Genomic DNA, 26,525 nt, shown 5'->3' with positions numbered 1-26,525 from the left:
TGAACAGCATGATGCAATCAAAAGGGACAAATACTAGCGCACATACACAAAATTAACAAGACCTATGGAGGAGAGTACATCACAATGAAACTGTACAAATTCAATACTTCAGGATGCAAGAAAATAAAAGAATTAAAGCAGTCTTAACATTCCTTAGGAAAGCTTTTCTATTTTCTCTCATCATGATGTAACTATTTAATTTCAAATGCATTTCTCAGCACCCGAGATTTATTTTCTACTTAATTTGCCTATCCATTTCATGCAGTATGAAGATAACCGCAGATTGCAGTGGACCATGACAGGAAGCACCCCTGACATGAGTCAGCCAACTGCTGGATCATCTACACAGCCAAAATGATAGATCCAGAACCAATCTAATAAAAACAACCACATTTAATAAAGGAAAAAACAAGGTAATGAATTGGAAATCTGTTTCCATTTACAGCAATTACACTTAAGTTAGATTCTTGTAGAGGTGTTTCACTGTTGTTCTCTAATGCTGTCAGGTTCTTTAAGGTTTCCTTTCATAATCCAAAGACAGGCTGTTATTTTCATTTGTTTCACTACTACAGTGTAAATGACCGAGTATATGTGCATTAACATTGTCCTCAATGGACTGGATCTCATCTGGGAGGTGGTCAGATGTTTGTTACTTTACTTAAGTATGTTTTGAGAAGATTTCTGCTTCACTTAATATACAATTTTATGTCTAGTTTCATTTTTACTTCATTATATTTTAAATGACAAATGGCTATATTTACTCCACTAAATACACACTACACACATTAGTTACTGCAATATGAAACCAGAAAACAATAAGGGATATGTAGACATACACAATGCTTGTCTCGGTCAATTTGTTTAAAATTCAGTTGTGCCCCGCTCTCTGAAAATTTGCATATAGGAAAAATCCAGGATTTTTATCAAGTTTGTGCTATCCATGTTACCACCTTATAGTCTACACAGTCATTCTAAGTCAAGGGTGTCAAGCTCAGATCCTGGAAGGACACAGTGAATGCAGGTTTTCACTCTAACCACTTTCTTAACCAGTAGCCCATTTTTGCTTTTAATCAACTTCTTTTGCCCTAATTTTAACTGAATAGCTTTTTACGACTCAGATCCATTAACTGCTTCATTTTTCCTTTATTAATAATCAGCAATAATTAGATGCAAAGTCAACCAACAGATGACTGGCTGTGTGCATCATGCAATATTTGAAAATGAAAGTAATGTGAAGGTTTCAGTAAGGGTAATCTGCTCAGATTTACAAAACATGTTAATGTTGCGCTTAAGAAAAAAGAAAATCAACAGTTTTGGAAATATCTGCTGTTTCAGAGTGAAAGCACCAACAAGCCTGGAATTAAATAACGAATTTAAATATTAACAAGAATCTGAACCAAATCTGTCAATTTTGATGTAGGTTGGTGTTATTTGAATAAACATGGGGCTTTTTTTGCGGTAGGGAAATGCTTTCAAATGTTTTTTTCTGTGAAATAACTTGCAATTAGGTTATGAAAATTCATTTTGTGAAGGGGGTTTCATGAATGGATTAGCTCCTTCTTAAAGTGGGGAAAGCTTGTAATACCTTTTCTGTTAGTATAATGTGCAGTGAATTAAGATACAATGATGAAGATGTCTGCTCATGCAGAATGTCATTGCTTCGAGTTCCAGTTACTTGGCTGATATTTTAGTGATTGTAATGAGACTAACACACTGAATAAAGCAGACTGACTTATTTTAGGATTTGTAAGACCTTTTTATGAATATATATATAAAAACAGGGAGAGATCCTACATTTACTTGTGGTTTTGATATTTAATCACACTTATTATCAGATACTTTAACACTTCTTGAGTAGTTTTCTCCTTGACAAATTTTACTTTTATTTAAGTCGCCTTTCAGTAAGGTAACCCTACTTTTACTCAAATGTGGAGTGGAGTAATGTATTAGTTTAAGCTTATAAGTAACTACAAATAGAAAGGTCTGAGAGTTATGACAAGAAGAAAACTATTAATAGAAACAACACATTAAGGTATTTTTGGGTTTCTGAGTCATCTTTTTGTCCAGTTTAAAGGCTGATATGTACAACATTTGTCCTACAAACTTATTAGACATGGACAGGAAAGTTTTTGCACATCATGTATTTTCTTCTACTATTGTTATTGCTTTTTGGTATTGCCTACTTCTGTTATGAAATACAGCACACAAATGCTATCAAGAGGGCTTGCATTCATTATTATCCTCTCATGAATACTGCACAACAGTGGCTGTTGGGTACTTTATACAACACTAAATTAAAACCATTACTGCTTGTAACTTTCTTATAAATGTCAATCGCTCACTGCTGTGCTTTTCTGAAAACAAAATGAATGCAAGACAAACTCCAGCTAAATACTGTAAATAAATACTATAATTAAATATTTTTAAAATAAGAATGCCGAAGTGATTGTGAAATTAGTTGAAATACATACTATATATACCTGCAGCCACTGAGTTACCCTAGGGCAGAACTAAAAGCACAGCTGTGTATCATTTTCATAAATGCTGAATTATCATGGTTAGGGGAATCACCTATAATCTACAGTTGGAACATAACTCTATACAAGTTAATGAGTCCATGTTTTGTTCTTGTTCAGCTTCACTGAATGAAAAACACTGTAAAAAAATCAACTATGTAAGAGTATAATAAACTCTAAATATCAATTATCTTAGTACAATTTCTGTAAAATAGTAAACCAACTCATTTAAATTGTGTGGTTCAAATTTCTTTTATAAGCTAGCAAAAAACTTGAAAAGATTAACTGTGCAAGAATAAAAAGCAAAGTTAGACAAGCATATAGTACTGCACATATGTATTTAACTATTACTGTGTGCAGAATTTTTGTTTGCATCATCTGCAGCATGACAGACATTTTGCCAGTGATGCTAACAAATTTTCGTATCAGTAACTTTTTATCCTTCATGTTTACACTTGATCAGTATAATCCTTCAATTAATGTTTCTCAATAGGTTATGTCAGTTTCTACAGCATTGTTATCAGTTCCAATACTTTCATGGTTTGAATATAATGATGCTTTGATTCCAAATCTGAAACCTTAATTTTGCAATGGATAATTTATGCATTGAATTGAGTGATGCTAAAGTTAATTGTTAGAAAAATGTAATTATTAGGGAAAAATGTGACTGCAAAACTAAAGTGTCTACTCTGCATTATCTGACAACTTTTCAAAATATTTTGTGCACACTTTTTAGACTTGAATGTTTCTTGCCATACTTTTTTGATTTTGAGGAAAATTCAGCCAGTTAGACAGCTTAGCCATTAGCTAATCAAATTGACTTGATGGTCTCCTGTAGTTTGTCAAATTTCATGTGTTTCTAGAAGCATGAGGAGAAAGAAGTATGAAGTTCTTGATTTTCAACAATTCAGTAAGGAAGTCTTTATAGCAACCTAATGTCAGGTCTGGTGCATGTAATTTGCTAAAACACATGTTGATAACCGTATTTAACTATTTTATGAATAATTAACAATACTTATCTTTCTTCAGTCATAACTGACTTACGCTTGACATTTTACCTTGTATATCTAAAACAATTATAAATAAATTGACTTTATTATAACTAGTTCAAGGCACTCCTTTTAGTGAGCTCATCTAAGATCATAAGTTATTTTCCCAGCAAAGCTTGTCAATTTAAAAGCATAACATTTTACTATGTACTTATAAACTAAATTTCAACAATAACATGAACTACAAATTATTAGTTCCCTCAAATAGACTTTTTACTTTAAAGTAACATGGTTGCTTGCAGTGTAAGCTAGAAAACTCCAGCTTGTAGATCATTTTATTAAAATGTTGAGCTATCTCAAAAGTCTTACTCTAAATGGCTGCCAAGATATTTTAAGCTTAAATGTTATATTTTTTTACAGTGCAGCATAGCAGCAGTAGTTAGCTCCTTTTCTAGCATGGAAAATGTATATGTGATGTGAACACGTTCTTCTAAAGTCTGCATGAGTTTTCCAGTTATTCTTATTTTTCACCCATATCCCATTCACCCAAGAAACGTACTTATGATGTTCTGATGGACCACACAGTACCTAATGTGCACCAAGTGCTGCTGGGATAGGCACTTATTTTCTACCAGCCTTTAAAGACAAAGTTCCTTTAGAAAATGGAAGAATTGTTCTGTGGATATACCTGTATAGTTGATTAAAGTTGACGCAAATCATCTTATTTTCAAATGTTTGAGTCTTGCAAAGCGACAACTGGTGCCTAATAGGTAAGAACATAGGTCAAGGGTCAGAGAAGTTCATGCCTAAATACTTATTCTTTACAAAATCTCTGCTCACAGGCTACTGCCAAGTTTTCCATGGCAGGCTTTTTCATTTGTAGAGTGTCTAATTGATTTACTGCTTAATTAGCAGTGCTGAGCAGTAAGTGTTAAAATTGATGAGATCGGTTTATAATCCTTGCTTCTCTTTCATGCACCTCATGGACCAGTTGTGACTGATGTGCTTTGTGTAGAGGAAAGGTTAGTCGGTGAAACGAAAACTGAAGAACTAAAATAAATGCTATAAGCAAATAAATCTGGAAGTCTGATTAATTCTTTAGCCAGTTAAAAATAAGTGCAGCTTCATTTAATATCTTAACCTCCATACATAGTGTTTGTTTGAATTTTAGTAGGGGCAGGTTTTACTATTTTAATGTGTTTTGTCAGCACAACACAAACAATAACATTTTCGTGGTTGAATGTAACCTATGCAGTAAAGTGTAGAGTTATTTCTAAAATACATGCAACAAGGTGTATGTGACTGCTATCTTATATTAACAGAATTACAGTTAAATCAAATGTCCATTCACCCATTGGTCTGCTTTCTTAACCCATTTATTCTGACTTAGGGATGATGAGAACTGTAAAAGCACTGAGGGTAAGGCAGGAACCAACAGTGGCTGGGTCAAGTAAATCAATTATTCAAAGCATTATTGATTTACTTATGCCTTTGGGACAAACTACAAACACATGGGCTTGCAAATAAGAAGGAATAATTTTGTTTAAGTTAGCCGTGCAGAGCAGTGAAATATAATCTGTAAAAATACATGAAGTTACAATAACGCACATTTAAGGGGGAACAATTTTAAAACTTAGTTTGCTTCTATTTTGAGCACAATGGCAATAAACATTTATTTTCTCTGAAAAAGAAATAATTGCTGTAGCCTAATATGTCTGTAGTATCTCCATAAAGCTTTCAAACATCCCATATAATGAAATACTTTTCTGTCTGTCAAAAACTAAGAATCGTCTAATATAAATCAGGCCTAGTAGGTTTTATCATTCTGTTTTCATTTCTTAAGAAATGATTTTTTTTTTCATAAAAAAGCTTTTGTATATATTCTATGTGTATTTTTTTCACATAAAGCATCCATTCACTTTCCAGCGTTAAACAAAATCTGAATCAAATCTCTTTCTTAGCTGAAGATTATTTGACAAAAAGGATGATAAAGCAGTAAGCGGTTGGAGCTCCTCTCATGGAAAATTCATCTGCACTTGGTCAACTCTGGCTCAAGTGTACTCTCTCTATAGATTAACCTAAGGGTGAGACGAAAATAATACCAGAAAAACCTGAGTTTTATCATTCTTTTCAGTTGCACAGTCTGTTAAATTTACCCTTCTCGCCACTTATTTTTTTGAACATGCTAAAGGGATTAAATGGTTGCAGCCTTCTGGAGACTATTCTAACATCATTAGGCAAAAGGTAGAAAAACACTTTGATAGAACACCATATCATTGCAGGACATATAACAACTCCTTCATATGCAGCCAATTTAGACTCACAAAATAACCTAACACTTGTTTTTTCAAGTTAGCAGGATGGTGAATTGCTGCCTCAAATCCCACACCCAGTTGCTGTCTGTTAGGAGTTTAGTCATTCTCACTGCTGCATATGTGGACTTTTATAGTTTGAGTAGTTTATGTGTCTGTCCACATAGCCAAGAGGTGTGTTTTAGATTAACAGGTAATTATTTTGGCTCCATGTCAATGTGCAAGTCCTATAATACATTGGCAACCTGTCCATGCCTTGGAAAGAAGGATAACTGGATGGATTCCAGCTTCCTACAATCCTGAACTAAATTACAACGATCTGTGAATGTTGCATTATATCTGTAGGATATGACATACAACTGGATTATCCAGGGAATACTGCTGTGATGAAGAGAAGAACTATGATTCTGAGAGCTGTGAAGCAGTAGTTCTATCTACTCTAGTGCTGGCAAAGCATATTAATGAGAGGGAAATTTGGAAAACTTCTTTTCCATTCTCTGACTGTGTCCTGAAAAGGTGTGCTCAATGCCTTTCATCTCAACTGCATCACCTATTCCTTCTGTTAGGAGAAAAGATACAAGTCCTGGGCAACTTCAAATACGGCACTATTGTCATCATTTTCAAGAATGGAAACTGTTTCCATGCTCTCAATTTCTGGGAAAATCTTTGCCAGAATCCTACTGGATCAGTTTGTGCCAGTTGCTTAAAATCTTCCCCTAGAGTCACAGCACAGATTCCAACACAAAAGCAGTATATCCCACAATCACTCTTTTGTTTATAGTCTTGAAACTGTTGAAAGTACTCAAAAATATCTGCTTTAACATTTCTTTTACAAATTGTGCATGCCTCTCAAAATTATCGGGGATCATTCTTGGCCTATTACATAAAGACATGAAGGGCAAGTCATCATTTGTGGAAAATAATCTTCTGCTTGCCTAGTCAAGACTAACATGAAGCAAGGCTGTACCCTTGCTCTCACACTTTTCTCTTTCTACCTTCCTGCAGTCTGTCATGTGATTTCCAAAGAGAACACCCACTAAATCCTTCTATGTACCTGTTTAGATAAGTTCTTGTCAACCATGACTGCTTTCTGATGAATAAGGAGACCTCCATGGTTAAGATTACTGAGCTGCTGCTATGGAATTTTTAGTTAATATTGTGACCAGTGACGGCACTGCTTCGCCATCTCTGATGGTGGTGGCAATCGTGCAAAGACCGCTCAGTAGCTAGTCCGCTATGTATTCTTACTGCATAACTCCAGCAGCTACATGCTGACACTAAGCTGTGCGCTGGCTGTCTGTTAAATAGTAAACCAATGGCAAAAAAATGCTGCTGCCATTAGAGAAACTCCTTCTTAAACAATATTTCAATGGGAAACAAGCACACTCTTTAATGGCCCTCTGTGGGATCAGCTGCAGGTTTAGAACATTTAAAAAAACAACTCCTGAACAGCCCAATTGCTGACTCTTCTTCTTCTCTCTCCTGCAGACTGCATCTGCCACAGCCTCTGCTTTTGAGCTACTGAACCTCCTCATTGAAGAAGACTTTGTGTTCTTTTAATTTGAAGAAGGGAGATAAAGCAGGTTGATTGTTCGTGTTGCTGCTTGAAACCTGTGTGCTGAAGGAAAACTACTTTGAGTAAAGCCTTGAGATTGTTCCTGCGTATTCATCAATAAAGATATTTTTCCTTGAAACCTGGTGTCATGTGCAACTCTGCGAGCCAAGCTGGACAATATATAACAATCTTTTACAATCTGTTACAAGTGTGTGTGGGTATGTATGTGAAGCTATGTCAGATTTAATTATTATATATGGAAAACAAATTAATTTAACTTTAAAGTTAACTAAATTTAACTTAAAGCTTAAGCAAATTATATCTCTACCTCATCTTAGAGAATCCACCAATGTATTTTCTCAATGTTATAATGATTTAAATGAGTAATGAACACCCCAGTGTCACGACCTAGTCAGTATGGTCTGGAAATTAATATCACCATGAATCAGGGCCACTTCCAAACTGTAGCCAATGGAAGAACCATTCTTTCCTCCTCTGCCACTGTTAACAGGATATACACATTTCACTGCAAATACCGTAGGGGAGGCTCTACTGGCCTGTGATCAGGAGCAATGCACTATGAATAAAGACTGTACTTTTTCCGTGTGGTGCAGTGGTCGTCAGTACCCCTCCCCACCCGTATGTCTCTGGGACCTGAACACCACACTTGCACTACCTGAAAGTAAGGGCAAGATTCTACCACAGCAAGCTCTGCTCCATTCTCGGAATGAAGTAGGAGGATAGGCCCTTCACCATCAAGATCCTCCAACCCATAGATATGACCAGCAGTGTGACTAAGACCATTCACTGTCTGGTCCAGTGAGTTAGACATGTCATAATAAACATCAACTCTTTATCAGCTGCTAGGGGAAGTAGACCACAGGTGAGAATCGTGAAGAGGTTCTTGAAAGCAAACTTCAGCACCTTTGGTGTTCACACTCATGACCTGAAATTACTGGTCAAAGACTGAACAGGGTAGAGGAAAAACTTAGCATCTTAGATATGAGCCCCTAGAAAAGAAAAGAGTATTGGCTGAGCACCAACAAAGCCAGAAGAGGAAAGCCCATTCTGCCCCAGTTCTGAATAGCATTATGAAGCCAGGAATAATTCAGTGTCTCAGAAGACCCAGGATGCTGTGGTCACACCTTCAATTTAACAGTCACCTGAAGGCCCCTGAGAAGATCAAAAGATGTTGCATTTCCAAGTCTTGAAACACAAAAGATGGGATTTAAGTCATCACTGGCCTATCTATCATATTAAAAGGAAAACTTGAAATTTGAGTGTTAAGAAATTTTGAGAATAAGTTAGACATAGGCCATTATTGCAAAATGGACCTCAGTGAACTTTATACTAGTAGAAATAAATTGAAATTGGATATATGAGATGGGTGGGGCAGTGGTAGCACTGCTGCTTTGCAGTTAGGAGACCCAGGTTCACTTCCCAGGTCTTCCCTGCGTGGAGGTTTGCATGTTCTCACCGTGTCTGCATGGATTTCTTCCCACAGTCCAAAGACATGCAGGTTAGGTGGATTGGCGATTCTAAATTGGCCTGGGTGTGTTTGTGTGTGTCCTGTGGTGGGTTGGCACCTTGCCTGGGATTGGTCCCTGTGTTGGCTGGGATTGGCTCTAGCAGACCCCTGTGTTTGCATTCAGCGGGTTGGAAAATGGATATATGAGATGTTTAATACAAACACTTTTCTCTACTGTATATTCTGGGATAGGAAACCATTTAGCTTGCTACCCAGTAAATGGATGTCTGAAATTCGTAATAATGCATGTTTGTTCTTGGTAAGCGGTAAGTTAGAAGTCACTATTTAATGTGCTTTCCAAATGTAACTGAATCATGTCTCGATATGGTATGCATATGGTAATATGACTTTACAACATGGTATGTATATGGTAATATGATTTTGCCCAGCTGTCCAAAAACCTTCAGCTCTCTCCTTTTGTCAAGTGCCAATACAATAGTTATCTTTTCTTTGTGGAGTAAGCACAGTACATGGTGAAAACTGAGAAGTAGTAAGGCAAACATGGGGTTGGGAGCAGGATGATGAAGCATTAGACACAAAGAATGAAAATGCTCACTCACAGACACAGCTGGGCTTCTTGGCTGACCACTGGTTGTTCTTCTGGCAGGTGATGGTTTTCAGACCTACTAACTCAAATGCAGGTTGGCATTCAAATCGCAGTGTGTCACCATGAAGAAAACGTGATCCATCTCTCCTGCCATAGGCAGGGACACCTGGGTCACCACAGCTTCCTTGTTCAATTTCTGTTGAAACAAAGTAAATTCCTGCTTTAACAAGTATCAAAAACAATAGCAAATAGAGTAAAGAGCCGCAGATTTTTTAAAAACCTGGCATTATTAGTTTCTTCCATCACAAATTCCTTTATTCAGTTATTGTGCAGAAAACACAGTTTGTCAGAGATGTGTTTTATCATATTAGACAATGGTAATATATCCAAAGCTTTGGCAAATTGATTTCAGCTGGGTCAGTAAGACAATGTAACCCATCATCATGCATTAAGCATTTATCTCTACATGTATGACGTGGTAATGAAATCTTATCAATGTTTTTTCCAATGAATTATATACACCCCTACACATTCTTCAGAGTTGTCTTTACACATTTTATTAAAAGTTATATTGATATCAGTTCACATTACAATGAAAAGGACAAAATTATTTTTACATTAACAGCCACAAGGACGAATGATCCTTCTACCTTAACCAAATCTCTAGAAGGAATCCACAAAATACAGAGGTTAGCAAGAACTCAAAGAGGGTCTAAAATGATTAAATTAATCGTGTTAATGATCTACAAAACAGTGGGCTAAACACAGGATTCAAGCAAGAAGACAACAATGAAACTGAAGAAAACAGTTATGTTTATTCCATGGAATAATGTTTTAAACAATTTTCTTAATTTATCAAGAAAAGCATAAACTAAGCTCAGTAAATTATGGGATCAGGACGATTACAAATACGGTATATGACAAGAAAGTGGGTTTTAATTCCACTGATTCTATATGATAATCAAAAAAGAATCAGCCTTGTTGCATTCAAAGCCTTATCAATTTTCTTGTCTAGTAACTCGTCCTCATTCACAGCATGACTTGGTACATTGCATTTAGCAAAATAAGGAGTAGCAGGTCAAGACAGAAAATGCTTTGTGTTTAGAAGTATATGACACTCTTCTTGATCCTGATGACTGAGTAAATTGGACCTCTGAGAACATAAAGACATGGCCAGGACTATAAAATGAAACGACAGTATTAGTCATCCTTTCAGTTCAGCCAACTGAGAAAAAAGGAGGCGGAAGAGAAAATAAGATACTTCAGGAAGCAAGCTGAAATGAATCCTTGTGCAGAACTGGAACTCATTGTATAGCTTGTAATGTAATATGAACCAAACAATATGGCTTTTAGATTAAATTAAATGTCTGCTCTTGCCAGTTAGAACTAATTTCGGCAGCACAGGGGAGATCAGAGCTGTAAGTGCACTGTCTGCACTACCTGCTGAACTACTTTACTTCAGGCTGTATTGGGTGCGACACTGAGCCAAAGAGTGCAGGAGGAAATCCAGATGTCAGTCTTTTGTAATACCTTGAAAATGAAATATCATTCCAGTTTATACATGAACAGGTGGTCTCATTGGCTATACAAAATTCCCAAATTACAATAAAAAGCCATTCAGCATAACAAGCTGTAGATGCTCACACAGGATTTTATTCATTCATTTGGCATGCAAGTTTCATGTTGACCAGATACTTTCAGAAAAGAAATCTCAACGTTACAAAAAATCAATTAAACTAATAATACTTGGGGTTTATTGGGAACCTTCACAAAGAACAATATATGTTAGCTGTAAAGCTCTTATTTGTTTAAAACTGATTTGATTTGTCAGACTCTTAAGCTGAAAATTACATACTGTATCATTATTCAATTTCTGAATTCTGCAAAATTAAACCTAGTTGTACCAGCAAAAACAGTGTTACTGTTTTGCCTGATTTGTAAATCTAATGATGGATTAAGCATTCACTTTTCAAAACAAAAGATGATTAAGCATTAGTACTCCTATCTCTTAAATCACTGGTCAGTTTGTTGTACATGACACAGTGTTATTTCATCCTGGGACTTAGAGTTCGGTATCTAGGCCCTGTTGGGTGCCGTGGGTACCGCCAGGGGGTTCTGTGGAAATGACCGGGGGAGTCACACTTCCCTTATAGCCCAGAAGCACTAGGAAGTCACAAGGACAGAAGCGCCCAAGTACTTCTGGACTGATTAAAGGACGTGAATTCTCCATCTGACCCGGAAGTGCTGGCAAGTTATGTGGAAGGAAGAAGCACTTCTGGGTCAAGGACTATATAAAGGCACCAGAGTCCAGTGGAGGTGAGTTTGCTGGGAGGTGAGGAGGAGAAGAAAGACAATATTGTGATTACTGTGTATTTACTTGTGTTATTGTGGCTGTGGTGCTTGGAGGGCACTGTTCAAGAAGAAAATAAAATATATTACTTTTTGGTGCTTTTACCCTGTGTGTCTGTATATCTGTTGGGTTTATGGGGCAACAGTGACCCTAGCGTCCACACTGTCCATGTACTTATATTGCGAGGGATGACCCATTGCTCCAGCTGATGTGGACCCGATCACTTACCTGACCAGGAGTCCTTTATAACGAAAGGTCAGGGAGGGAGTAACAGCATCTCCTTTCTGCGCCAGTACCCGTATGTGGAAGGACATTACAGAGGATATGGCAGGGCTGAAATCCTTACAACCACTGATGGACTAGGGAACAGGGAAGGACAGCACAGTGGGAAACTGTCTACTATGGGCAGATCGTCCCCCAGCACACTGAGTGGCAACATCCTGTTTGTGCAAGCGCCATTATGGGTCCCTGCAGGGCAGCATTGGAGTTGTGGTCTGTCAGGTTTTGTGGGGGTTGCCAGGGGGTGCGGTTGAATAATAATGATACAAGTACCTCTGTAGCCCTGCTGGACACAGATTTGCTTCCTGAAGGCAACTGATTAAGCACCGGAAGTATTCCCATGTTCAGAGTTAAAAGAGAGCTATCCACTTGTCTCGGGGAGTCGGGAGTGGAGCTAGGCAATACTCCCTTAGGAGGAAAACGTAAGGTGCAAAGAGAGTGGCTATAAGTATTGTCAGGCCGTGCCGTGTTGTATGACAGCTACTACAACACTAAAGGAAGGAAACCAGTAAAAGGTACATATTATTTAAAATAAAAGTGCTGGATTTGAACCTTGGGCTCTGTGTATAAATAGCTATGTCCAGGATTTGGGGTGCTGGAATGCTCCCTAGTGGCCACAGCACCCAAATGCATATTAATTAGTAATATTAAAGAATTATTTGAATTTTGTATTTGATGGGCAACAATTTTTGATTTTCAACAGTATAAAACAGGTGGTCTTGTTTGCCTTAGTGATCTTTTGTTTAAAGAGCCTTCTCTATCTGGAAGGCAGAGCCTTGGCAAACGGACTTAAGGAGAATAGTCAAACATTGAGCTATTCACCATCTGACCCTCTAATAACAGATCTCAGTATGTCTAATCAATCTTAATACAAAACAGGGACAGTACTACCTTTTCTGGAGCTAGGGCTGGGGGTCAGCTAGAAGTCAGTCTAAGCAGGAAGCAGATGTATGGTCTCAGTACATGGACAACAATTCATGTGACTCTTGTGTAATACCAGTTGGGTGATAGTCATTTGTTGGGTAAAATCCACATTTAGTAGACCTAGGAATAAGAAACTATTTCTTGGGCGATGTAAATCGATATTTATAGTGGAGAACAAATCACCCCTGGTGGAGTAGGTTTATTAATACCATCCAGATAAAGACACATGCACCACTATATGGAGCATTACTTCTGAGATCAGACTTTTTTTTTATTGTATTTCTCTTCTATTCCACTTTTTTAAAGAAGAAAGCAGCATGGGGATCCTTAAAAAATCCATGGATGGGGGACAAATAGCTGGATCTTCTACTAGTGGATAGGACACTTGCCTCAATGCTTTGACCCTTGCTTATGTAAATGTGTGTAACCACAGAGTGTACACTGTAACAGCAGTAAACTAGAGTTTGAGATGGACAGCACTGGAAAGCCTTAATTGTGTAACGAGTCTTGTTTTACATACCTCTTTATTGATTTGAGGATGGGGAGGACTAAGACTCAAAACTTGCAGACTGTAGTGGCCTATATTTTGAAAAAGGGGGAGATAAGAGTGTCTTTCAACTACCTGGAGATCTCCCTCCTTAGCTTCCTTAGGATACCCCACACCACAGAAATTGTGACAAAGAGATGAGTCTCAGATCCAGAAAGATCAATTCAGATTCTTTTCTGGAAATGGAACACATGAATATCTTGGTATAAATTAGAATACTATTTCTGTCTAACCATGCTTCATGGATATGAAAATGCTTTTAACCAAGAACCATATATGATCTTCAGAGTACAGACTCTGCTCCACCAGATTGGACCCCACCCACAAGAGATGACAATTGCACGTTTCAATGATACGTAATACAGGACGAGACCCAAGATATATTAAAGAAGTACTATCTCTCAGTTGGTCTAGCAGTGCCTTGGCATTCCCCAGGAGGAGTGGGTGAATCCTACAAGCGGTCAGTGGAGTCTAGTCTGGCAAATTCTGTCAACTGCTACCTCAAAGCTCACCATGGAAAGTGGAAAGCCCATAGAAAGTAAGAAATATGTTAGTGAATGATACATCCTCTGATGCACAGACTTGGACACATCATCAGTGTTGTTTCCTGCTGTCATAAGGTATTTTGGGTCTTAAAACAGACACCGTCTCCAGGTGACCCAACCAAGGTTGATCAAATCTTAGCCTTTTCTCAAGTGACTTTTTGTGGTCCCCACACATCACCTCTTTTCAGCCCGATCCATCTTGATACCCTCTCTGCAGCCTCCACACTGTTGTTATTGTCTCTCCTCCTACTTGCACCAGTGGTACGCAGTGTTCCATATGCTTTTCTGAGGGAATGGCCTGCAAGCCCTCGGCACCCACTTTCAACAGTATGCATCTGGTCCTCCACTCTCTTCTACGACAGGCCTTCAGCAGTTCCTGGTATTTTTCCCTCTTCCTCTCCTGTGCTTCATCATCCATCATCTCCACCCAAGGCACAGTTAGCTCCAGGTGGATGAGCTGTTTTGTAACCTCAGAAACTAGGATGATGTCAGGTTTCAAAGTGGTCTTGGTGATATGTGCTGGGATTTTCAGCTGCCTCTCTAGGTCAGCTGTCATCACCCAGTCTTGAGCCATATAGAGAGGCCAACAAAGCTGTTCTTTAATCTTTTTATGGGCTGCGCACCATCATTGACAAATGCAACATCATGGCTATAGCACTGGCACTGCTACTTTCGCTGATCCCCTTGCTGATTGCCTCAGCGATAACGCCCCTCACATATTGCCCTGGAGCAACTGCACAGGAAGTGCTTGAGGGTGCTTACCAACTAAATTATCTATAAAAAATCAGTAGAGTAGCATATGGTCATGTAATTGGCATTAAATTACAGTTTGCACATACACTAAATTATTGTGCTCCATTTGCTTTCACATACTGAGTATGGCTACACATTGTAAACAAAAATACATTAGTACATTGTAAATAAATACATGTAAATAAATTTTATTAATAATGAACCTTATCCATATTTTGAATCAGTTCAGAATTTTTGTTTATTCCATATTGTACTAAATTATATTTCCAAAAAACAATACAAAAAAAGCCATGTTTCACCGTACGCTTCAACACTTAAAAAAAAAAAAACTATAGCTGCTGTAGCTGGCCTTGCTTAATTTACTCTCTATTCTTGCCTACAAGGCCACTAATACTATCACTGCAGTAAATAAATTACATTTTCAGCTGCTTCCAAGAAGACTGATGCTGGTTATTTTGAAAAATTAGGTAGTCTGAATGAGTATAAATAGGAATCAAGAAAGCTTGCTCTCTTGATGGCATTTTTTGACTATACTTGGTACTTTTTATCCATTTGACATATAGTCTGTAGTACATGGACCCCCACATAAGTTACATTATAGAAAAAAACAACAATTCTTCACAATATTTTACTATATGTAGCCTGTAAATCACAGACACCTTTGTGAGCACAGCTAGAGCCAGTATATGTGTTGTGTGTATGTATGTGTGTTTTATTTTCTCTCCCTCAGGCTAAATAAGATGCATCCAAATGAGAAAACAAAACAAATGCATGCAAATATCAAAATGGTTGCTAATACAAGTTTTTCAGAATTCACAGCTTAAGTACTAAACATCTGTTAACAATGAGTCGTGGAGCTGTTTTCAGGGTAACAGCCAAGTCACTACAGGGGACTGACATAAACGTAAGGGAGAAAAAAATTAAACTGGCCTTAAAGTGTCTCCTTTGGTGATAAATTACTATAATACTATGCTTTTTAAACTGCTTGGTCATGTTAGATGGTTATGATCTGATCCCAGCAGCCTACAGGCTTTTAATACTTCATCTGTGGTAACCAATTTCAAATAAATTATAATAAAAAAAAAAAAAACATTGTACAGCAAATATAGAATAAAGCTTTAAACCTTGCCTGCTTCATTTCAAATTTCAAAGATTCTCCTTAACATTTGATCAATGAAGTAAAGAGATGGCAGAGAAAAAATGAAGTACTGTATATTTTGAGCATAATAATAATACCTTCCTATTGATACCATATACTCGTTTCTCACTGATGCTTCTTACAATGAATTTGTGACCTCCATAACACTTTAAACTCCAAACTAATTAACCCACAGAGGCTTCTCTCACACTGTATTTATGTATGTACATTTTAGAATAAACACAGATTTGATGATCTATTTAACTGTTCCTTGCCTGAACTCTCTTTTCAAGGTTTCTAATCCCTTAATACAGTAGGTACAAAAACTTAAAGCTTATTCCTTTAATGTTTTTTAAATTATCTTCTGTACAGTTATTAAATATAACATGATTACCAAAGACTTAAAGTAATGCTTTGCTTTGTTATATGCCGACACGTTTATGATTGGTAACTTTAGCTAATTTATACCAAATAGCATTTCTGTGGTAATAATGGGTACAGCACATAAAGACTGCTTATTGTCAAATATGAGTTAGATCGGCTGCACAAGTGAATGACATCAAAAATAATTAGGTAGACCTTCATATGCCCTTCAAAACCAACAATGAAATAGACAGAGCAAGTATTTTCTTATTATATGTCATTATACATTTGATTAAATATATAGGCATCTAATGTCACACCTTTATTGAAGGTAACTTACAAGTTCAGGATACATTAGAATTGTTTACATCTATTTTCTCATACTTTAGCATAAGCAGATTAATGGGTAAGTTTGATATATTTTCAAGTTGGTGTTATTTCTTCACAATCATGGTACATATTCCATTGCCACATGAAATTGTGTTCTAAAGCAAAGCATTTTTGTCTCTCTATTATAAAAATAAATCCCTGGAGGGAGACTAGGGAGATAAGACAATCTGATATTCTGTGAGACAAGACAGTGAGACAACATTTAAAACAAGTTCACAGACATCTAACCAAGCAGTTGTTGGAATGCTTTTGGCAGACAGACATCATGTGCTCCCAGCTCTTAAAACAACAACAAGCGACAAGCAGAACACGCAGCTTGCCAGCAGCAGGAAGCCAGCAGATGATTTGACCGCTTCCCCTTTGCGTGCATTCAGGCCCTCCCACCCTTTCACAATGCAAGCAGCAGAGACGCTAAGTGGCAAAAGTACAGCTGCTGTAGAGGCTTTGAAATGATCGATGCAAAGGATGACAAGGAGAAAATGCAGCTCGCCAGCAGCAACAAGCCAGCAGATGATCCGACTGCAACTCCTTAGCGTGCGTTCAGCCCCTCCTTCACAACGCGAGCAGCAGAGACATGAAGTGGCAAAAGGACAGCTGCTGTACAGGCTTTTAAATGATTGACGTGCAGCGCGACAAAAAGAACACACAGCTTGCCAGCAGCAGCAGCAGAAAGACAACAGATGATCCGATGGCATCTCCTTAGCGTGCGCTCAGCCACCGCCCCGTCAGAACACGAGCAGCGTTATACGTCTTGCGAGAAAGATTTAACCACGCCCGGGGCCAGAAATAAACAACAAGTATTGTTTTTACAAAAGTTTTAAAGTAAAAGTGAAAATAATGCATATGTAACAATTACTATGAAAATATCAATCTCTTTAAATTGTATATCCGGTAAACCAATCTCGGGGGTGGGCGAGCAAAGCAAGCAGGGGGCAAAGCCCCCTGGTATTAAAAAAAAGAAAAGTAGCCTGGTCACTTTCAAAATATTTTTATTTAAGAAAATGTGCCTTACATGTTTTTGAGGCATACTTGTGGCAAGACTAAACTTGAAGTAATACATTTTATGTCAGACTCTTGGTACTATTTTTTAAAGGTAAGTTCCTATGAGTACACTCCTAATGCTGGCACTTGGACTGAGTTACTGTATATGAAAGCTTAAAAAATTAGGGTTAAAAAAATTATTTTACAAAGCTATTGCCTGCTGCTGCCATTATTATTGTGCACACATGGGCTTCGGTAGTTAGTGACAGCTAGTGAAAGAGAGAAGTTGAGCATGTGTGTAGCGTGCAGTCAAGTGACAAGAACTGAACAGATGTTTTAATCAGGTTAAAGTTCAGATTAGTACAGATGTTTCAACATAGTCAGAGTTTTAGTGCAGAGCTGCCACTCCTGCCTTCCAGCACTAGGGTCTGAACATGGTTTGCAGGTTCTCCTGTGTATTTATGGACTAATTGTTGACAGTCAGTGTGCTTAAACAACTTTTTTATCCGGTTCAATAGCCTAAGTACACCAATCACTTGGACTCCTGTAACTCCTGACTCCCCCCTTGAGACCTTAAATATTGATGAGCAGCTGGTGACTGCCAACTTGCATAAATGTAACCCTAATAAAGCCTCTGGCCCTGACAGGCTTGGAGGCAGAGTGTTAAAGGATTGTGCTACTCAGCTAGGTGGGGTCATCACAAGACTGTTCCAACACCTTCTTGATTCCAGCTGTGTCCCAAGTCAGTGGAAGCAATCTACCATAATTCCGATTCCCAAGCAGGCACATGCCAAGGATCCAAAGGACTACAGGCCAGTAGCCCTAACATCTGTCTTGTGTAAATGTATGGAGAGAGTACTGTGTGATTATCTCTCCAGCATGTTGTCGGACAAACTTGACCCACTCCAGTTTGCATATAAAGCAAAGCGTGGAGAGGAGGATGCATGTCTCACACTTTTAGATACTGTTACTAGACAAATGGATTCGGTACATCCACATACAAGGATTTTATTCATGGATTTATCCTCTGCTTTTAATACTGTTCAGATAGATATTCTGCTATACCGCCTCTCTGACTTTCAGGTACATCCCATGCTGATTTTATGGGTAAAAAATTTTTTAACGGAAAGACCACAGCAGGTGTTTTAAATGGTATAAGTTCTAGCACATCCGTTTTAAATGCAGGCCTTACTCAGGGATGTGTTCTATCCCCTTTTCTTTTCTCTGTCTACATAAACAATGTTTCCTGCAGCAGTGCAGCAATGACACTGTATAAATATGCTGATGACATGGCCCTGGTGGCCCATATGACTGATACCTGTGCCCTCTCTGCATATCAGCAGGAGGTCCAGAGACTGGTTCAGTTATTGGCAGAAAATTCACTGGAGTTAAATGTTTCTAAAACTAAGGAATTGTGTTGTGGCCCCAAAGGACGGGCTCCATCACCGTTGTTCCAGCCACTTAGTATCCAGGGTCAGTTGGTGGAGCAGGTTCAGACTTTTAAATACCTCGGGACAGAGATTGACACCTGTCTGTCTTTCATGCAGCATGCAGATGCTGTATATAAGAAGGCACAGCAGCGCCTCCATCTACTAAGGCAACTTAGAGCCTTTCATGTTAGCAAGGAGGTTTTAATGCTGGTTTATAGATCACTTATTGAATCTGTTCTCAGTTTTAATTACTTATCTTGGTACAACTTATTAACCGTTAAACATAGAACAAAACTGCGTCGCGTAGTTAACCAAGCTTCCAAAATAATTGGATTACCTCAAACTCCCCTTTCTGAACTGCACAACCGTGCACTGTTGAGGAAGGCAACCATGATTGTGAAGGATGTCTCTCACCCTCTTTATGCGTTCTTTAGATTGCTGCCATTGGGTAGGAGGTATAAAACCCCATTGGCGCGGAAGAATGCATACAAGAAATCTTTTGTACCCTCAGCAGTATCTGTTCTGAATCAGATGAAGTAGGTTTTTTCTATGGTTTGCTTATATTTGTATTTTTCGGTTTGTTTGTCTCATGAGCGTGTCAAAAGGGAAATTTCTGTGACCCCTTTGGGGCACAGACAATAAAGTCTTATCTATCTATCTATCTATCTATCTATCTATCTATCTATCTATCTATCTATCTATCTATCTATCTATCTATCTATCTATCTATCTATCCTGTGTGAAAGTACTTGTTTTAACACTGAAAAAAGAAAATGTGTCAGCAATAGTAATTAATTAGAGTTTAAACTTTCATGTTCTATGATGTAACTCAGATCCAGCCCCTTTTATCTTGGTATAAAGAATATAATATAGAGAAGAGGGATGTGAGTGATCATGTAACGGTTTTTCAGTGATTATTGTCTAGAAGTGTACAGAACAGAGACAGCAATCCACATTTTTATTTGAGGTAAAAAGTACCTCTGGAGGTAATAGTGCGCTCCTGGGGCTGACAGTTTGTTGTGGAGAAAGACAAGCAGTGAAGCGAAGTGCAGTGCATAGCTGGTCACCTTTAAAAATGGTGGAATTTTACAAAAATCTCTTGCTTCTCTGTCCTTCATAAAACTACATGGATATGCTGTTTTGCAACATGAGTGCAATCACAAGACAAAGTTGGATACTCTGTAACACTCTTGGCTTTAAGGCTGTTGTGTTTTCATGTTTGGATCCTAGTGTCCTTCATGTCCATTTTAAAGCAAAGGAGCAGGCTAGGTATTTTTAAAAATGTATTAAAAAATGCTACACTTTAGAACACAAAATTTCATGTTATAAATTAATATAACTATGATTGTGAAGAAGTAACTTTGAACTCCAAAATGACCTCCCCAGGGCCACACAAGGAGTTAAAAGAGAAAATTTAATTGAAGAGTCACACTGTCTACATGTTCTAAATTAAAAGTTAGAGTTAATGACAAGAGGCAAAAATAATAAATAAATAAAATACTTGTGAAAGTAATGGTAATAATAATAATTAATAAAAATAAAACCTTAACAGCTTAGAGTGGGGAAAATGCTTGTGCTTGCTGCTAAAGGCCAAGCATTGGATATGAATAATTACCTGAATCACAGAAGTTCTTTAAGGTGAGTTTCTTGGATAAATGTTATATTTTGTGCTGTTGCAGCAGAATCAGTTCAACACTTTATCACTGGCTACTCTGAACTTACAACTAAAAAATGACTGGAGAAGCATAATAAAAATGCCAAAATGAATTAACACCTGGCAAATGTCGGTAGTAAACCGAAGTCATCTTCTAAGGTATGACAATTATTACAGATTAAATCATCACAAATACTGAACCATAGCCTCTCATTATTAAAAATAAAAAAGATTAATTCTAATCCAGCAACTGAAAACACTTCCAAAGCCTAGGTTGACATTTCTACAGAATATCAGGATCTGGCAATGATGTTTTTCAAAAATAGTTTTTGGTGGTTCTACATATTATTATTATTAATAATAATAATAATAACAAAACAAAATTTATATAGCACAAGTTGCTATATAAATAAATATTATCATAAATTTACTTATACACAGAACATTCAAAGCAGTGTTGAAAAAATTACTTTCCTAGCCTAAGACCTAGTCACGTTCCTTTAATAATACAAATTAGGATATCAACATGGCCTAGAAATATTGCAAAATAAATTTATTAGGAAATAAATGTCTATAATAATGAGAGCTACAACAAAAACCTGTGCTTGTAAGTCTAGAATTAGAAAATTATAATCAAAACATAAAGACTGTGACGCAAAAAAAATTAACGAACGGGGATGTACTCAATTTAAGTTACGTTAACTTAAAACAATTATGTTTGTTATGTGTAACTTTTTCTAGTTAAGTTGACTTAAATTTGTTAAATATCACACTAGCAAAACTAATTTGTGCTGAAACAAATCAATCAGATATTTTCTCTCAACAGAGGCATAATTTGTCTCAGAGACTATTGTCATTATTCACTTTTTTATGTTAATCTTATTCAAAATGAATAATTTTTAAATCCTCAAAACATGGCATTTTTATTTTCTCAATACAAAATTGAATTAAGTTGATTTAGCTTAGAATAAGCAAGTTTTTGTACAATACTATCCCATATTTGCATAAAGTATGATATTTGGCATAAATAACTGCCCCCTTTTTTGACCACACGCTCCAAAGGAAAGCTGGAGAGAAAGTTACAGACTTTTAGTACATTTTTATCTCCAAAAGCTGTTGGTTTTTGTTTTTTTTCAATACAACATGGCAATTATTGCTAAGATTAAATGAAAAGTGCAATCAATTTAAGTAGAACTTATATTACCTTATGTGGCAATAAATATACCACTACACTCTTAATACCTGAAAAAGTACTGATTTAGTTTGAACATTAATTACACCAAATATGTAGTATATAGCTATTTTGGGTTGCATCCAATCAAGAACAACCAGGAAATGCAAAATGTGACTTTAATTTTATATTATATGTTACATGTTGCATATGTTCCTGTTGACCCTGCTTAACAACTACATAGCAACTGTCCGCAAACACTCCTGAAAATGGCAGCACACATAAAAGAAAGCAAAATGGACTTGTGGGAGAATGCTACTTATTTTCAGCATTGCTAAAAATGTATCAAAATACCCTTAAACCCCTAAGACAAGGTCTAAACAATTTTTAATGGTGAAGGAAATCATATAAAAAAATGAGAAACAACAGTTTGATCAGGACAAATTTCAGTCTACTAAACAATTTGAAAGAAGTAGAAATATTAACTTATAATGATAGATGTAAGGAAGGGTTGTGGAAAAAAATAACTGGCAATGTTTATTGAAATATTGTTTTAAAATGCTTTCTTATGTGTCCCAGCATCAGCCAAGATATTGTGAAAATGTATAATACAAGTTCAGTTACCTGTTAAGTAATACATGTTCTGAACTTCGGATGTTGTTTTAAGCATGCAGATTACATAAACTGAAAAGGTTTTGTCAGTCTTCTTTAGACTCTTTTACTCATAAAAACTAGGATATTCGCTCACTGATGATCTCTGTAATTAGTGTGATTTTCCTCTTCACACATATCAGGAAAAAGAAGGATATTTACTGTGCTAATGGAAATTACTTTTGGCAGAGGCAGAAAAGGAGATGAGGATCATACAAAGTGTGTGACAATGGATGTCAGTTTTGTCCACTTTTTCTAGTTAATTAAATCACATTAGAAGCAAAACCCATACTATGAGGAGAAACTCAAACATAGCAGAGCTAAATCTATAACAGGAAAGGTCCAAGGATGTAGACTACTGCATGTATGCTAAAGTTCTGCAAAACTCATTTCTGACTGGATAAACAGTCTGCTCTTTCTTCTCCACAAACTTGAAAGTCCAACTCTCCCTAATGTTAAATTGGTCATGATTACCATCAATGAAACATTTTGAAGAGATTGGAGTGCTGACCTTCTGGTAACCTAGGGTCAGTGATGTCCTCCTCACTCTGGATAAATAGTTCCCTTATTTCAGAATCTGATGCATCTCTAAGCACTTTTCAAATGGCTAAACCTTTCACACACTATACACTATACACACACTATAAAGCTATCAGGCTACCCTTTCATAACTCATTATATAACCTAGAATCATTGATGCATTCCTTCACTTACAAGATAGCAATGTCCTTGCAAAATACGTCAGATAAACTAAATATACCCAATAGCAGCTGTGCATTTGAGTTGTGGATGTTGTGACAATCTAAATATCTGGAACAGCAATTTAATGGCTTTATTTAGATTTAAGTATACCAGTAAATACTAGAGAATTACTTTAGGTTTTAAACTAAGAAAATATGTCATCAAGTATGCTTTTAGATAATCAATAGAATCCAACCAATGTTGCCAGATAAAGTGATTTTTAGATTTACAGAGTTTGCAGTTACACAAATAAGTACACAAGTCAGTGAAGGGGTACGGTATTGAAGATTTTGGCTGAAACCAGTTTCTTAATTATAGGTATTTTCTTGCTTATTACTTTGCTTGTTATAGCTCTCGTCTTGATGAATCAAAAAATATTACCTACTGCAGGTCTATTTTATTTTCTGACAATTTTAAAGAAATACGTTGTTAACCGGAATGGAACAGTACCAATGAACTCTCAGAATGTTCCTCTCTTATCCTAAACTTAGTATTCATACACATTATTACTATGTATATAAAGTACACAGATGCAAACTGAGCTTAGTTAGTTCCTGTTACACCCTCTTTTTTGCAGATAATTTCTTCTTTAGTTATGAAAAAATATGCAATCATGGAATCAGTATCCAGCAAGCATTTTACATGTAGCGTAGTGTAGTGTAATGTAATTAAGTGTACTTTTTATAAACAGCTGTGCACTAACTGTTATAACTGCAGTAGGAATCTTTATAAAGTTCACAGAGAAGGAAACCACACTTTTTTAACCCTCTCTTTCAATTACCAACAAAGAACTGAGGCAAGTCACCTGTAATTAAGTAAAGTGTTTCTTTACCAGCAAGAACTGGCTTCTGATTAAAAAACTAGTCCGAATAAAAAGGCACAGCCACTGTGGCTCTGTAGGAACTGAGATTACTGGACTAGGCAAATGTCCTTTATACACCTTTAGAACTAACTAACACCTTTCTTGCCATCAGCAAGCATGTTGGTGTTAAACAATATTGTTTTATTTGCATTAAAATTATTATTTTTTGTCTTTATTTTAAATGTCTTCAACTCAATTACAAAAATAGAAGAAATCGTGGCAAGCATTTATTAATGCCTCAGTGTTCATGACTTGACCTTACCTGTTTTCTAGAAGCATGATTTGTGTGGGAATAGTCACGTTAAAGCAGAATGATGACCTGGTCAACTTGCACCTTTTTCTTAAACTTCAAAACTTATTTACTGTATATGAGTGTTTATATTTGAGTGAACCAGAATACTGTTAAATTTATTTTTTAATGTTTTTTTTTTTTGTCATGTTTGAGAGCCTTCGACTAGGGTTGGGCAAACACAGCGCCCTGCTGGCTCTGCCACTGTATACTCTTAAAAATAAAGGTGCCTGGGTTGTTCTTCAGAGCGAAGTCATTAGTGAACCATTTTTGGGTCCTAAAAGACCCATCAACATAAAGGTTCCAGAAAGAACCTTTATTTATTTAGATCTGTAACAGGCTCCATAAAGTAAATAACCCTGATTAGATGGTAAAAGATTTGTAAAATACCAATGGATTCTGATTTTAAAAGGACTTTTGCTGCATCCAAGAACACAGGCTAAGTATGAGCTTTCTTAATCTGTCAGTGTCCTGCTAGGTAGCCTACCATACATTAACTATTTCAGTTTTTTCTAAATATTAGGAACTTTTTCAAAGCGCAAAGAACCCTTCTCAAAATGAAATGTTGCTTTGTGAAGCAATTGTTCTCAACGAACCATACAACCTAGCACAGAACCATAAAATGGCATTAAAGATCCACTATTTATAAGATTGCACTGTATGAGCTTTTTCTTGTTTTGTCATTGATTATATACACTACTCAAAAAAGAGCAGAGAACACTTAAATCACACTTTGAATCTCAATGAAATATTCAAGTGGAAAATCTTTACTGAGCAATACTGTATAATTTGTTAACAACAAAATGATGTAATAACAGCCAATGTTAATCAAAATCGTCAACCCATTAAGGGCTACATTCATCATCACACCGAAAATCAAAGTCAAAAACTGGAATCACAGGCTGATCCAACTTGTGTGAATTTTAGTACAGCAACTCATAATGTGACTCAGTAGTGTGTTTGTTCCATATGTGCCTGTATACACTCCCAGCAACATCTGGGCATGATCCTGATGAAACCACACATTGTGCACTGGGAGATCTCTTCCCAAACATGGATCAGGGCATCAGTGAGCTCCTAGATACTCTGTGGTGCTACTTGGTGGCATTGGACACAATGCACAGTCAAAACTGGGTTCAGGTCTGGGGAACTGGAATACCTGTGCAATGTGAATCAGCTGCAGGTACTGCCTCATGCTACTGGTAGTGACAAAGTGACAAGGACACTAGCAAAATACAAAACTAGAGAAGAATCAGTCAGGAAAAATAAGGAGAGAGCAACTGTCTGTGGCTACCACTTGTAAAACCATTCCCTTTTCAGGAATTGTCTTGCTGTTGCCTCTCTGGTGCACTTGAAGTTGAAGTTTGTCTATAATCACTTATGCTTCCTAACTGGACAGATTAATATCTCTGAAGCTTCATTTCCACAGATGACAAACCATTTATATTTTCTCAAACGGCATGAACTCCACTCTTTAAAATGCTTGTGTCTTTCTATTCTTTGTTTTAATTTTCTTTTTATTAATGTTCCTTTACTCTTATTTTTATGTCTTAACTTTTCACAAAAAATAATTGAGCATTGTCTTCAAAGAAAAGAAACATTTGATACTTATAGAAAAAGAAATAAAAGTATATCATCTCAAACACAAAGATGAAAAGAGTTAATTCATTTCTTCTAGCAACACACTTTACTTGCTCTTTTTCAAAATTTAAATCTTATACAGTTAAATATTCATGACTTGATGAATCATGATCAAAAGAGAACAACAAAAACCACTTAATTACAGAAAATCATTTAAAGACAAGAACATGTCATTTGTTGAAAAAGTTACTGAAAATGAAGACTGGCAGTCCACAAAGTTCTCAAAATCTAAATTAAAAATAAAAAAAACATGTCTTACAAACAAGAACTTTATCAAGACATGGTACAACCTTGAATTCAGTTCAAATTAATTTTTGTTATCCTTGCTTTGGGTTGGCACTCAGTCTAGGTCCAGGCTTGCAGCTGATG

At 36.7% G+C, this 26,525-nt stretch overlaps 1 protein-coding gene across 1 annotated transcript in view; it reads right to left on the bottom strand.

Annotated features, from left to right (window-relative positions):
• Nucleotides 1-26,525, bottom strand: part of csmd2 (CUB and Sushi multiple domains 2) — a 967,861-nt gene that overhangs the window by 282,622 nt on the left and 658,714 nt on the right. The window contains exon 15 of the mRNA XM_039739491.1: nucleotides 9,461-9,643. Within this exon, the coding sequence (XP_039595425.1) occupies nucleotides 9,461-9,643 (183 nt within the window). The remainder of the gene's footprint in view (nucleotides 1-9,460; nucleotides 9,644-26,525) is intronic.

Source organism: Polypterus senegalus, chromosome 17, assembly GCF_016835505.1.
Source record: "Polypterus senegalus isolate Bchr_013 chromosome 17, ASM1683550v1, whole genome shotgun sequence".
In the NCBI taxonomy this organism is placed as follows: Eukaryota; Metazoa; Chordata; class Cladistia; order Polypteriformes; family Polypteridae; genus Polypterus; species Polypterus senegalus.
Note: the sequence above shows the minus strand (reverse complement) of the source record. Positions and strands in the feature narration are given on the sequence as shown.